Genomic DNA, 13387 nt, shown 5'->3' on the forward strand with positions numbered 1-13387 from the left:
GGGGTGGAGTGAAATGATTATCTAATGTGTGCCCTTTTCACACCGTGTGCAGGAGGGCGGCACCCACCCCCGCCCAGGGAGAACCCCCAGGATGTTGACAATCCAAACGTTGATGCTGGGCCATCTTTTCTCCCTGGGTGTGTCCGGGCCCCATTACTACAGGTCACAGGGAGGTCGCAGTAACGAGGATTATCGATACCAGGTCCGGGGCGATCAAGGTAATTCTGATTCACATACCTGTCCTGGGAATGTTTGATGGGGGACAGTGTAGAGGGAGCTTTACTCTGTATCTAACCCCGTGCTGTACCTGTCCTGTGAGTGTTTGATGGGGGACAGTGTAGAGGGAGCTTTACTCTGTATCTAACCCCGTGCTGTACCTGTCCTGTGAGTGTTTGATGGGGGACAGTGTAGAGGGAGCTTTACTCTGTATCTAACCCCGTGCTGTACCTGTCCTGGGAGTGTTTGATGGGGACAGTATAGAGGGAGCTTTACTCTGTTTCTAACCCCGTGCTGTACCTGTCCTGGGAATGTTTGATGGGGGACAGTGTAGAGGGAGCTTTACTCTGTATCTAACCCCGTGCTGTACCTGTCCTGGGAGTGTTTGATGGGGACAGTGCAGAGGGAGCTTTACTCTGTATTGAACCCCGTGCTGTACCTGTCCTGGGAGTGTTTGATGGGGACAGTGTAGAGGGAGCTTTACTCTGTATCTAACCCTGTGCTGTACCTGTCCTGGGAGTGTTTGATGGGGACAGTGTAGAGGGAGCTTTACTCTGTATCTTATCCCGTGCTGTACCTGTCCTGTGAGTGTTTGATGGGGGACAGTGTAGAGGCAACTTTACTCTGTATCTAACCCCGTGCTGTACCTGTCCTGGGGGTGTTTGATGGGGGACAGTGTAGAAGGAGCTTTACTCTGTATCTAACCCCGTGCTGTACCTGTCCTGGGAGTGTTTGATGGGGGACAGTGTAGAGGGAGCTTTACTCTGTATCTAACCCCGTGCTGTACCTGGCCTGGGTGTGTTTGATGGGGGACAGTGTAGAGGGAATTTAAGACAGAGTTCGATACATTTTTGATTGGTCAGAGGATCGATGGGTTACGGGGAAAGGGCAGGAGAATGGGATTGGGAAACTTATCAGCCTTTGCTGATCTAAGGAAGGATGTGCCGGCCTTGGAAAGGGTCCAGAGGAGGTTCACAAGAATGACCCCTGGAATGAAGAGCTTGTCGTATGAGGAACGGTTGAGGACTCTGGGTCTGTACTCGTTGGGAGTTTAGAAGGATGATGGGGGGGATCTTATTGAAACTTACAGGATACTGCGAGGCCTGGATAGAGTGGACGTGGAGAGGATGTTTCCACTAGCAGGAAAAACTAGAACCAGAGGCACAACCTCAGGCTAAAGGGACGATCCTTTAAAACAGAGATGAGGAGGAATTTCTTCAGCCAGAGAGTGGTGAATCTGTGGAACTTTTTGCGGCAGAGGAGGCTGTGGAGGCCGGGTCATTGAGTGTCTTTAAGACAGAGATAGATCGGTTCTTGATTAATAAGGGGATCAGGGGTTATGGGGAAAAGGCAGGAGAATGGGGATGAGAAAAATATCAGCCATGATTGAATGGCGGAGCAGACTCGATGGGCCGAGTGGCCTCATTCTGCTCCTATGTCTTATGGTCTTACAGATGGGGCTAGGATGTAATTGAACTGGGCTCAAGGGGCTGAATGGCCTCATGATGCTCCTATACCTTATAGAAATAGAAACCCTCCAGTGCAGAAGGAGGCCATTCGGCCCATCGAGTCTGCACCGACCACAATCCCACCCAGGCCCTACCCCCACATATTTTACCCACTAATCCCTCTAACCTACGCATCCCAGGACTCTAAGGGGCAATTTTTTAAACCTGGCCAATCAACCTAACCCGCACATCTTTGGACTGTGGGAGGAAACCGGAGCACCCGGAGGAAACCCACGCAGACACGGGGAGAATGTGCAAACTCCACACAGACAGTGACCCGAGCCGGGAATCAAACCCGGGACCCTGGAGCTGTGAAGCAGCAGTGCTAACCACTGTGCTACCGTGCCACCCCTAATGGCCTAATGGATTGAGAGTGGGTAGATGGATCTCAGACACAGATGGGGCCAGGATATAATTGAACAGGGGCTGAATGGCCTCAGTCTGGCCCACCTTGAAGTGTTGTGTCTGTATGTTCCGGCTCTTTCTCTCTCTCTCTCTTCTCTCTTCCTCCGCTCGCAGCCCTGCTGGGTAATATCAAGTACCTGGAAGATTCCGGAATGAGGGTCGTCAAGACTCAACGGGGGGCCAACGCCACGCTGCCCTGCCGCCTCCGAGTGGTGCCCAGGGATCACCGGGTGAAGTGGGTCAAGCTGGGCCGTTCCCCCAAGGAGAATATTGCCCTCATCGCCAACAGCCGCCAGCAAAGGGGTTACGGGGCCTTCGCTGGCAGGGCCTACCTCCCACGGCTGGACAAGTACGACGTCTCGCTGCTGCTGACCAACGTGCGGCTGGAAGATTCCGGAAAGTACAAGTGCGAGGTCATCAACGGGGTGGACGACGACAGTGCCGTCATCGAGCTTCAGCTGGAGGGTAAGCGGCCCGGAGGGCTCGGGGGCCTGGAATATTCTGGACTCGCTCCCCACGCGCCCCCCCCAGGCCAGGCAGTACCTGTGGCCCGACCTCCGTTCGCTGCAGCGGGGCTGGAGAATCCCTGGCAATGGGAGAGGCGGCCATTTTGACCATTTGGTTTTGTGGCGGGGAGGTCGTTCCTCATTAACATGGTCGAGTTTTCCGGGGAAGTGACGAAGATGATTGATGAGGGTAGCGCAGTGGATGCTGTCTACATGGACTTCAGTCAGGCCTTTGACAATATCCCTTCTTTTATTGTTATTCATTCCTTGGATGTGGGCGTCGCTGGCTGGGCCCAGCATTTATTGCCCACCCCTAGTTGCCCCTTGAGAAGATGGTGGTAAGCCGCCATCTTGAATCGCTGCAGTCCATGGTCTGTGGGTTGACCCACAATGCCGCTAGGGAGAGAGTTCCAGGATTGTTATTGGACATCAGTCAGTCCCCGCGTGTGGGGTAGGTACACCCACAGTGCTGTTAGGGAGGGAGTTCCGGGATTGTTATTGGACATCAGTCAGTCCCCGTGTGTGGGGTAAGTACACCCACAGTGCTGTTAGGGAGGGAGTTCCAGGATTGTTATTGGACATCAGTCAGTCCCCGTGTGTGGGGTAGGTACACCCACAGTGCTGTTAGGGAGGGAGTTCCAGGATTGTTATTGGACATCAGTCACTCCCCGTGTGTGGGGTAGGTACACCCACAGTGCTGTTAGGGAGGGAGTTCCGGGATTGTTATTGGACATCAGTCAGTCCCTGTGTGAGGGGTAGGTACACCCACAGTGCTGTTAGGGAAGGAGTTCCGGGATTGTTATTGGACATCAGTCAGTCCCCGTGTGTGGGGTAGGTACACCCACAGTGCTGTTAGGGAGGGAGTTCCAGGATTGTTATTGGACATCAGTCACTCCCCGTGTGTGGGGTAGGTACACCCACAGTGCTGTTAGGGAGGGAGTTCCGGGATTGTTATTGGACATCAGTCAGTCCCCGTGTGTGGGGTAGGTACACCCACAGTGCTGTTAGGGAGGGAGTTCCAGGATTGTTATTGGACATCAGTCACTCCCCGTGTGTGGGGTAGGTACACCCACAGTGCTGTTAGGGAGGGAGTTCCAGGATTGTTATTGGACATCAGTCAGTCCCCGTGTGTGGGGTAGGTACACCCACAGTGCTGTTAGGGAGGCAGTTCCAGGATTGTTATTGGACATCAGTCAGTCCCCGTGTGTGGGGTAGGTACACCCACAGTGCTGTTAGGGAGGGAGTTCCAGGATTGTTATGGGACATCAGTCAGTCCCCGTGTGTGGGGTAGGTACACCCACAGTGCTGTTAGGGAGGGAGTTCCGGGATTGTTATTGGACATCAGTCAGTCCCCGTGTGTGGGGTAGGTAAACCCACAATGCTGTTAGGGAGGGCTTTCCGGGATTTTGACCCCAGCCACAGTGAAGGAGCGGCCGATATGTTTCCAAGTCGGGATGGTGAGTGGCTCGGAGGGGGAGCTTGCAGGCGGTGGGTGTTCCCCATGTGTCTGCTGCCCCCCCCTTGTCCTTCTAGATGGTAGAGGTGGTGGGTTTGGAAGGTGCTGTTGAAGGAGCCTTGGTGAGTCGCTGCGGTGCATCTTGTAGATGGTTCACACGGCTGTGTCGGGGGTGGAGGGAGTGAGTGTTTGTGGTCAGCGTGTCGATCGAGCGGGGCTGCTTTGTCCTGGATGGTGTCGAGCTTCTCGAGTGTTGTTGGAGCCGCACTCATCCAGGCAAGTGGAGATTGTTGTTGGAGCCGCACTCATCCAGGCAAGTGGAGATTGTTGTTGGAGCCGCACTCATCCAGGCAAGTGGAGATTGTTGTTGGAGCCGCACTCATCCAGGCAAGTGGAGATTGTTGTTGGAGACGCACTCATCCAGGCAAGTGGAGATTGTTGTTGGAGCCGCACTCATCCAGGCAAGTGGAGATTGTTGTTGGAGCCGCACTCATCCAGGCAAGTGGAGATTGTTGTTGGAGCCGCACTCATCCAGGCAAGTGGAGATTGTTGTTGGGAGCTGCACTCATCCAGGCAAGTGGAGATTGTTGTTGGAGCCGCACTCATCCAGGCAAGTGGAGATTGTTGTTGGAGCCGCACTCATCCAGGCAAGTGGAGATTGTTGTTGGAGCCGCACTCATCCAGGCAAGTGGAGATTGTTGTTGGAGCCGCACTCATCCAGGCAAGTGGAGATTGTTGTTGGAGCCGCACTCATCCAGGCAAGTGGAGATTGTTGTTGGAGACGCACTCATCCAGGCAAGTGGAGATTGTTGTTGGAGACGCACTCATCCAGGCAAGTGGAGAGTGTTCCATCACACTCCTGACTTGTGCCTTGTAGATGGTGGACAGGCTTTGGGGAGTCAGGAGGTGAGTTACTCTCCGCAGGATTCCCAGCCTCTGACCTGCTCTGGGAGCCACAGTATTTATACGGCTGGGTCCAGCTCAGTTTCAGGTCAGTGGTAGCCCCCAGGATGTTGATAGTGGGGGATTCAGTGATGGTAATGCCATTGAATGTTAAGGGGCATGGCAGACTGGTGCAGAAGGTGAAGTCGCGTGGGATCAGAGGTGAGCTGGCAAGGTGGATACAGAGCTGGCTCGGTCAAAGAAGACAGAGGGTAGCAGTGGAAGGGTGCGTTTCTGAATGGAGGGCTGTGATAAGTGGTGTTCCTCAGGGATCAGTGCTGGGACCTTTGCTGTTTGTAATATATATAAATGATTTGGAGGAAAATGTAACTGGTTTGATTAGTAAGTTTGCGGACGACACAAAGGTTGGTGGATTTGCGGATAGCGATGAGGACCATCAGAGGATACAGCAGGATATAGATCAGTTGGAGACTTGGGCGGAGAGATGGCAGATGGAGTTTAATCTGGACAAATGTGAGGTAATGCATTTTGGAAGGTCTAATACAGATAGGAAATGTATAGTAAATGGCAGAACCCTGAAGAGTGTTGATAGGCAGAGGGATCTGGGTGTACAGGTACACAGGTCACTGAAAGTGGCAACGCAGGTGGAGAAGGTAGTCAAGAAGGCATACGGCATGCTTGCCTTCATCGGCCGGGGCATTGAGTTTAAAAATTTGCAAGTCATGTTGCAGCTTTATAGAACCTTAGTTAGGCCGCACTTGGAATATAGTGTTCAATTCTGGTCGCCACACTACCAGAAGGATGTGGGGTCTTTGGAGAGGGTACAGAAAAGATTTACCAGGACGTTGCCTGGTTTGGAGGGCATTAGCTATGAGGAGAGGTTGGAGAAACTTGGTTTGTTCTCACTGGAGCGACGGAGGTTGAGGGGAGTCCTGATAGAAGTCTACAAGATTATGAGAGGCATGGACAGAGTGGATAGCCAGAAGCTTTTTCCCAGGATGGAAGAGTCAATTACTAGGGGGCATAGAACATAGAAAAGCGACAGCACAAACAGGCCCTTCGTCCCACAAGTTGCGCCAAACATGTCCCTACCTACTAGGCTTACCTATAACCCTCTATCTTACTAACTTCCATGAACTTATCCAAAGGTCTCTCAAAAGACCCTATCGAATCCGCCTCCACCACCACTACCGGCAGCCGATTCCACGCACCCACCACCCTCTGAGTGAAAAACTTACCCCTAACATCTCCTCTGTACCTACTCCCCAGCACCCTAAACCTGTGACCTCTCGTGGCAACCATTTCAGTCCTGGGTAAAAACCTCTGAGAATCCACTCTATCAATACCCCTCACCTTCTCCCTGGAGAGACGAAGGATGAGAGGTGACCTGATAGAGGTTTACAAGATGTTGAGGGGTCTGGATAGGGTGGACTCTCAGAGGCTATTTCCAAGGGCTGAAATGGTTGCTACGAGAGGACACAGGTTTAAGGTGCTGGGGGGTAGGTACAGGGGGGATGTCAGGGGTAAGTTTTTCACTCAGAGGGTGGTGGGTGAGTGGAATCGGCTGACGTCGGTGGTGGTGGAGGCAAACTCGTTGGGGTCTTTTAAGAGACTTCTGGATGAGTACATGGGATTTAATGGGATTGAGGGCTATAGATAGGCCTAGAGGTGGGGATGTGATCGGCGCAACTTGTGGGCCGAAGGGCCTGTTTGTGCTGTGACTTTCTATGTTCTATGTTAACATCTTATACACCTCTATCAGGTCACCTCTCATTCTTCGCTTCTCCAGGGAGAAAAGACCTAGCTCTCTCAACCTATCCACATAAGGCATGCCACCTAATCCAGGCAACATCCTTGTAAATCTCCTCTGCACCCTTTCTACGGCTTCCACATCCTTTCTGCAATGAGGCGACCAGAACTGGGCACAGTACTCCAGGTGGGGTCTGACCAGGGTCCTATACAGCTGCAGCATTATCTCCCGATTTCTAAACTCAATTCCTCTATTGATGAAGGCCAGTATTCCATACGCCTTCTTAACCACAGCCTCCACCTGCGACGCTGCTTTGAGCGTCCTATGAACCCGGACCCCAAGATCCTTCTGATCTTCCACACTGCCAAGCGTCTTACCCTTAATATTATATTCTTTCATCCTATTCGACCTGCCAAAATGAACCACCACACACTTATCTGGGTTGAAGTCCATCTGCCACTTCTCCGCCCAGTCTTGCATCTTATCTCTGTCTCGTTGCAACTGCTGACATCCCTCTACACTATCCACAACACCTCCAACCTTTGTGTCATCAGCAAACTTACCAACCCATCCTTCCACTTCCTCATCCAGGTCATTTATAAAAATCACAAAGAGCAAGGGTCCCAGAACAGATCCCTGGGGCACTCCACTGGTGACCGACCTCCATGCTAAAAAAGACCCATCCACAACCACTCTTTGCCTTCTGTGGGCAAGCCAGTTCTGAATCCACAAGGCAACGTCCCCTTGTATCCCATGCCCCTTCACTTTCTCAATAAGCCTTGCATGGGGCACCTTATCAAACGCCTTGCCGAAATCCATATAAACTACATCTACCGCTCTTCCCTCGTCTATGTGTCTAGTTACATCTTCAAAAAATTCAATTAGGCTCGTAAGGCATGATCTGCCTTGGACCAAGCCGTGCTGGCTATTTCTGATCATACTATTCCTCTCCAGATGTTCATAAATCCTGCCTCTCAGGATCTTCTCCATCAACTTACCAAGCACTGAGGTTAGACTCACCGGTCTATAATTTCCTGGGCTATCTCTTCTCCCTTTCTTGAATAACGGAACCACATCCGCAATCCTCCAATCCTCCGGAACCTCTCCCGTCTCCATTGATGATGCAAAGATCATCGCCAGAGGCTCAGCAATCTCTTCCCTCGCCTCCCACAGTAACCTGGGGTACATCCCATCCGGTCCCGGCGATTTATCTAACTTGATGCTTTTCAAAAGCTCCAACACATCCTCTTTCCTAATGCCCACATGCTCAATCTTCTCAGTCCACTGCAAGTCTGCACTGCAACTACCAAGATCCGTTTCCACTGTGAATACTGAAGTAAAGTATTCATTGAGTACCTCTGCTATTTCTACTGGTTCTATACAGACTTTCCCACTGTCACATTTGATAGGTCCTACTCCTTCACATCTTATCTTCTTGCTCTTAACATACTTGTAGAATGCCTTGGGGTTTTCCTTTGTCCTGTCTGCCAAGGCCTTCTCATGACCCCTTCTTGCTCTTCTAATTTCCCTCTTAAGTTCCTTCCTACTAGTCGTATACTCTTCTAGATTTCTAACATTACCTAGCTCCCTGAACCTTTTGTAGGCTTTTCTTTTCTTCTTGACTAAATTCGTTACAGCTTTCGTGCACCATGGTTCCTGTGACCTACCATAACTCCCCTGTCGCACTGGAACGTTGCCGTGCAGAGCTCCAGACAAATTTTCCTTGAAAATTTGCCACATTTCTTCTGTACATTTCCCTGAGAAAACCTCCTTCCAATTTATGCCTCTAATTTCCTGCCTAATCGCCTCATAATTGCCCTTAGTCCAGATAAACACTTTCCTAGCTTGACTGATCCTATCTCTCTCCAATGCTAGTGTAAAGGAGATAGAGTTATGATCACTATCCCCAAAATGCTCTCCCACTGAGAGATCTGACACCTGCCCAGGTTCATTCCCTAATATCAAATCAAGTACAGCCTCTCCTCTTGTCGGCTTATCCACATACTGTGTCAGGAAGCCCTCCTGAACACACCTAACAAACTCCTCCCCATCTAAACCCCTTACCCTAGGGATATTCCAATCGATATTTGGGAAATTAAAATCTCCCATCACGACCACTCTGTTAATATCACATCTCTCCAGGATCTGCTTCCCAATCTGCTCCTCCACATCCCTGCTGATCCCACATCCCTGGGAACCTGTCTCGGGGGCAGGGAATTCAGATGGTGTTCGTAAAGCAGAAGTGGAAATGAATAGGGTTGGGAAGCATTTTCTGATCAGGGCCAGTGTGATCTCCTGGACTCGTTCCGATCGCCTCAGGGGGTCGGAGAGGAATTTCCCAGATTTTCTTTTCCCCATATTGGCCCTGGGGTTTTCACTCTGGGTTTTCGCCTCTCCCTGGAGATCACATGGTCTGGAATGGGGGGGTGGGGGTGAGTTAATAGGTTGCGATGAACAAAGCATCGTAGCTGTGAGGGACAGCTCGGTGGATAGGATATTAGGATGTAGATAGGCTGGAAAATTGGGCGGGGATCCTGGATTCAGGATTCAATCCTGGACCGGGGAGCGGCGCGGGCTTGGAGGGCCGAAGGGCCTGTTCTGTGCTGTATTGTTCTTTGTTCTTTGTACTATTGGGCAACCTATAGAAAACACCCAGTAAAGTTATTGACCCCTTCCTGTTGCGAACCTTCACCCACAGAGATTCCGTAGACAATCCCTCTGTGGCGTCCATCTTTTCTGCAGCCGTGACACTATCCCTGATCGACAGTGCCACTCCCCCACCTCTTTAGCCTCCTTCCCTGTCCCTCCTAAAACATCTGAAACCCGGCACTTGAAGTACCCAGTCCTGACGCTGAGATAACCAAGTCTCTGTAATGGCCGCCACATCACACTTCCAAGCAGCGATTCACGCTCTAAGCTCATCCATTTTGTTCACTATACTCCTTGCGTTAAAAGAAACACATCTCAACCCTTCGGTCTGAGCGCTCCCCTTCTCCATCACCTGCCTATCCTCCCTCTCACACTGCCGACCAGCCCCTATATTGTTACTCTAACCTCCTCTCTCTCAGTCACCCCATTTTGATTCCCACCCCCCAACCATTCTAGTTTAAACACTCCTCAGTAGCCTTAGCAAACCTTCCCGCCAGGATATTGGTCCCCCTGGGATTTAAGTGAAACCCGTCCTTTTTGTACAGGTCGCACCTGCCCCTAAAGAGGTCCCAATGATCCAGGAACCTGAATCCCTGACCCCTGCTCCAATCCCTCAGCCACTCATTCATCCTCCACCTTATTCCGTTCCTTCCCTCACTGTCTCGTGGCACAGGCAGCAATCCCGAGATTACTACCTTTGGGTTCCTTCTTCTTAACTCCCTACCCAACTTCCTATATTCTCCTTTCATAACCCCTTCCCCTTTCTTGCCTATGTCAGTGGTACCAGTATGCACCACGACCTCTGGCTCCTCTCCCTCCCACTTCAGGAATCCTTGGATACGGTCAGAAACACCCCTGATCCCGGCACCAGGGACGCAAACCACCATAGGTTTAAGGTGCGAGGGGCAAGGTTTAAAGGAGATGTACGAGGCAAGTTTTGTTTACACAGAGGGTGGTGGGTGCCTGGAACTCGCTGCCGGGGGAGGTAGTGGAAGCGGATACGATAGTGACTTTTAAGGGGCGTCTGGACAAATACATGAAGTTCAGTCGGGCAGCATGGTGGGTGCAGGCTTGGAGGGCCGAAGGGCCTGTTCCTGTGCTGTAATTTTCTTTGATCTTTGTTCATTCTTGGCAGTGGGCGAGGCGGAAAATTTCGGCCTAGGCCCCAGGCCCGGGCCTTGGTTCAGCCTCTCTGCTCCACACGGGCCTCCTCTCACCCTCCCTTTGTCATCTCGCGTCCCTCCCCCGTCCCCCCCGCTTCTAACCATCAACACATCCTTCTTGTCCTTCCTCCTTTGTCTTTATCCAACCGCCTCCCCCCTCAGACACATCTCTGCTATTCACCTTAACTACCCACAGGCCTGACTGAAGGCCCGTTGTCATGGAGACCAAGTCCACCATGCCTCGGGGGCGGAATTCCTTGACGGGGAAGCTGGGGGGGGCGGGGCGGGGGGGTAGTTATTTGCCCTTCGCTGCCTACTCGCCCGCTACCCGTGTCCCAGTGTGGCGCTCACCAACACATGCATCATGTGACCGGTGGGGGGGGGCACGGTGGCAGGGCTGGTCTTGGGTGGCGATTTGGGCCGCAGAGTCCCAGAGCTCCGGCCCGGGCGGCTCTCCCTGGGACCGGGGGAGGAGAGAGGGGAGGAGGGATGAGTCGGCTGAGGGTCAGCGCTCTGGCCATTCACCTGTGCGCGGACGCCAGGGGAACTGAGATGAGAATTGGGCTGGCTTGTGAGGCCCGCCTGGGTCGAATAGCCGAGAGGAGATTCCTGTCGGGGAATTGCCCGGGTATTGACAATTTGGGTGAGGCAGGGGCGTCGAGATCTAAGGAGGAAAAGAACAAGATGTCCTCCCAGAAAGGGGCCAGATGCAAGTTAAAATGGCCACCTCTCCCATTGACAAGCATTAAAATGGCCGCCTCTCCCATTGACAGGCGTCAAAATGGCCACCTCTCCCATTGACAAGCATTAAAATGGCCGCCTCTCCCATTGACAAGCATTAAAATGGCCGCCTCTCCCATTGACAGGTGTCAAAATGGCCGCCTCTCCGATTGACAAGCGTTAAAATGGCCGCCTCTCCCATTGACAGGCATTACAATGACCGCCTCTCCGATTGACAAGTGTTAAAATGGCCGCCTCTCCCATTGCCAGGTGTTAAAATAGCCACCTCTCCCATTGCCAGGTGTTAAAATGGCCGCCTCTCCCATTGCCAGGTAATAAAATGGCCGCCTCTCCCATTTACAGGTGATAAAATGGCCGCCTCTCCCATTGACAGGTGATAAATGGCCGCCTCTCCCATTGACAGGTGATAAAATGGCCGCCTCTCCCATTTACAGGCGTTAAATGGTCGCCTCTCCCATTGCCAGGCCCGATTGAAATGGCCGCCTCTCCCATTGCCAGGCCCGATTGAAATGGCCGCCTCTCCCATTGCCAGGTGATAAAATGGCCGCCTCTCCCATTTACAGGCGCTAAATGGTCGCCTCTCCCATTGCCAGGCCCGATTAAAATGGCCGCCTCTCCTATTGCCAGGCCCAATTGAAATGGCCGCCTCTCCCATTTACAGGCGCTAAATGGTCGCCTCTCCCATTGCCAGGCCCGATTGAAATGGTCGCCTCTCCCATTGCCAGGCCCGATTAAAATGGCCGCCTCTTCTTTTTGTCAGGCGTGGTGTTTCCGTACCAACCGAACCAGGGCAGGTACCGGTTCAACTACTATCAGGCTGCGCGGGCTTGCAAGGAGCAGGACGCCAAACTGGCCACCTTCCAGCAGCTCTTCCAAGGTAAGGAGTGTGAGAGAGCGATGCAGAATCTTGTAACCGAGCGCCCCCTTCCCCCCACTCCGCCCCGGGGGCTGGGCGGCACTCAACAAGGGCTGCCCCTATATAACCCCTATCACCTGAGGGAGAAAGACCAGGGCCGGCACCGTTCTGTGGAGGGCTACCTTTCTAGTTCTCGGGGGATATTTTTACCCTTTAAGTTCTATCTTCCCCCATCCGGTAAATGTGTCTGTTTGAACTGTGAGTCACAAAGCCCGTGCCAATTCTAAAAAGATTCACAGCTTCATAAACATTCTTGACTTGGCAACTGTTTATTGCCTGTGGCTCGTCTTGGATTTGATTTATTATTGTCACGTGTATTGGGATACAGTGAGAAGTATTGTTTCTTGCACGCTGTGCAGACAAAGCATACCGCTCATAGAGTACAGAGGGGAGAAGGCAAGGAGAGGGTGCAGAGAAGTGCAGTGACATAGAGGAGAACATGCCCCTGTCTACATCAACGGGGATGAAGTAGAAAGGGTCGAGAGCTTCAGGTTTCTAGATGTCCAGATCACCAACAACCTGTCCTGGTCCCCCCACGCCGACACTATAGTTAAGAAAGTCCCACCAACACCTCTACTTTCTCAGAAGACTAAGGAAATTTGGCATGTCAGCTACGACTCTCACCAACTTTTACAGATGCCCCATAGAAAGCATTCTTTCTGGTTGTATCACAGCTGGTATGGGGCTCCTGCTCTGCCCAAGACCACAAGGAACTACAAAGGGTCGTGAATGTAGCCCAGTCCCATCACGCAAACCAGCCTCCCATCCATTGGCTCTGTCTACACTTCCCGCTGCCTCGGGGGAAAAGCAGCCGGCATAATCAAAGACCCCACGCACCCCGGACATTCTCTCTTCCACCTTCTTCCGTCGGGAAAAAGATACAAAAGTCTGAGGTCACGTACCGACCGACTCAAGAACAGCTTCTTCCCTGCTGCCGTCAGACTTTTGAATGGACCGACCTCGCATTAAGTTGATCTTTCTCTACACCCTAGCTGTGACTGTACACTACATTCTGCCACTCTCTCATTTCCTTCTCTATGAACGTATGCTTTGTCTGTATAGCGCGCAAGAAACAATACTTTTCACTGTATCCCAATACATGTGACAATAATAAATCAAATCATAGAATGAGGTGTTACAGGGAAGGGAGTGGGGGAGGAGGGGGTGAGGGGGG

At 52.1% G+C, this 13387-nt stretch overlaps 1 protein-coding gene across 1 annotated transcript; it reads left to right on the forward strand.

The window, feature by feature from the left end:
• Positions 1–72: 72 nt before the first annotated feature.
• Positions 73–12174, forward strand: LOC144491237 (hyaluronan and proteoglycan link protein 2-like; the record flags this gene model as incomplete). The annotated part of the gene is made up of 3 exons (XM_078208918.1): positions 73–218; positions 2244–2594; positions 12058–12174. Coding segments are annotated over exons 1-3 (595 nt in total), but the record flags the coding sequence as incomplete, so codon positions are not given.
• Between the last annotated feature and the right edge of the window lie 1213 nt (positions 12175–13387).

The sequence above is a fragment of the Mustelus asterias genome, unplaced genomic scaffold (assembly GCF_964213995.1).
Source record: "Mustelus asterias unplaced genomic scaffold, sMusAst1.hap1.1 HAP1_SCAFFOLD_4798, whole genome shotgun sequence".
NCBI classification, from domain to species: domain Eukaryota; kingdom Metazoa; phylum Chordata; class Chondrichthyes; order Carcharhiniformes; family Triakidae; genus Mustelus; species Mustelus asterias.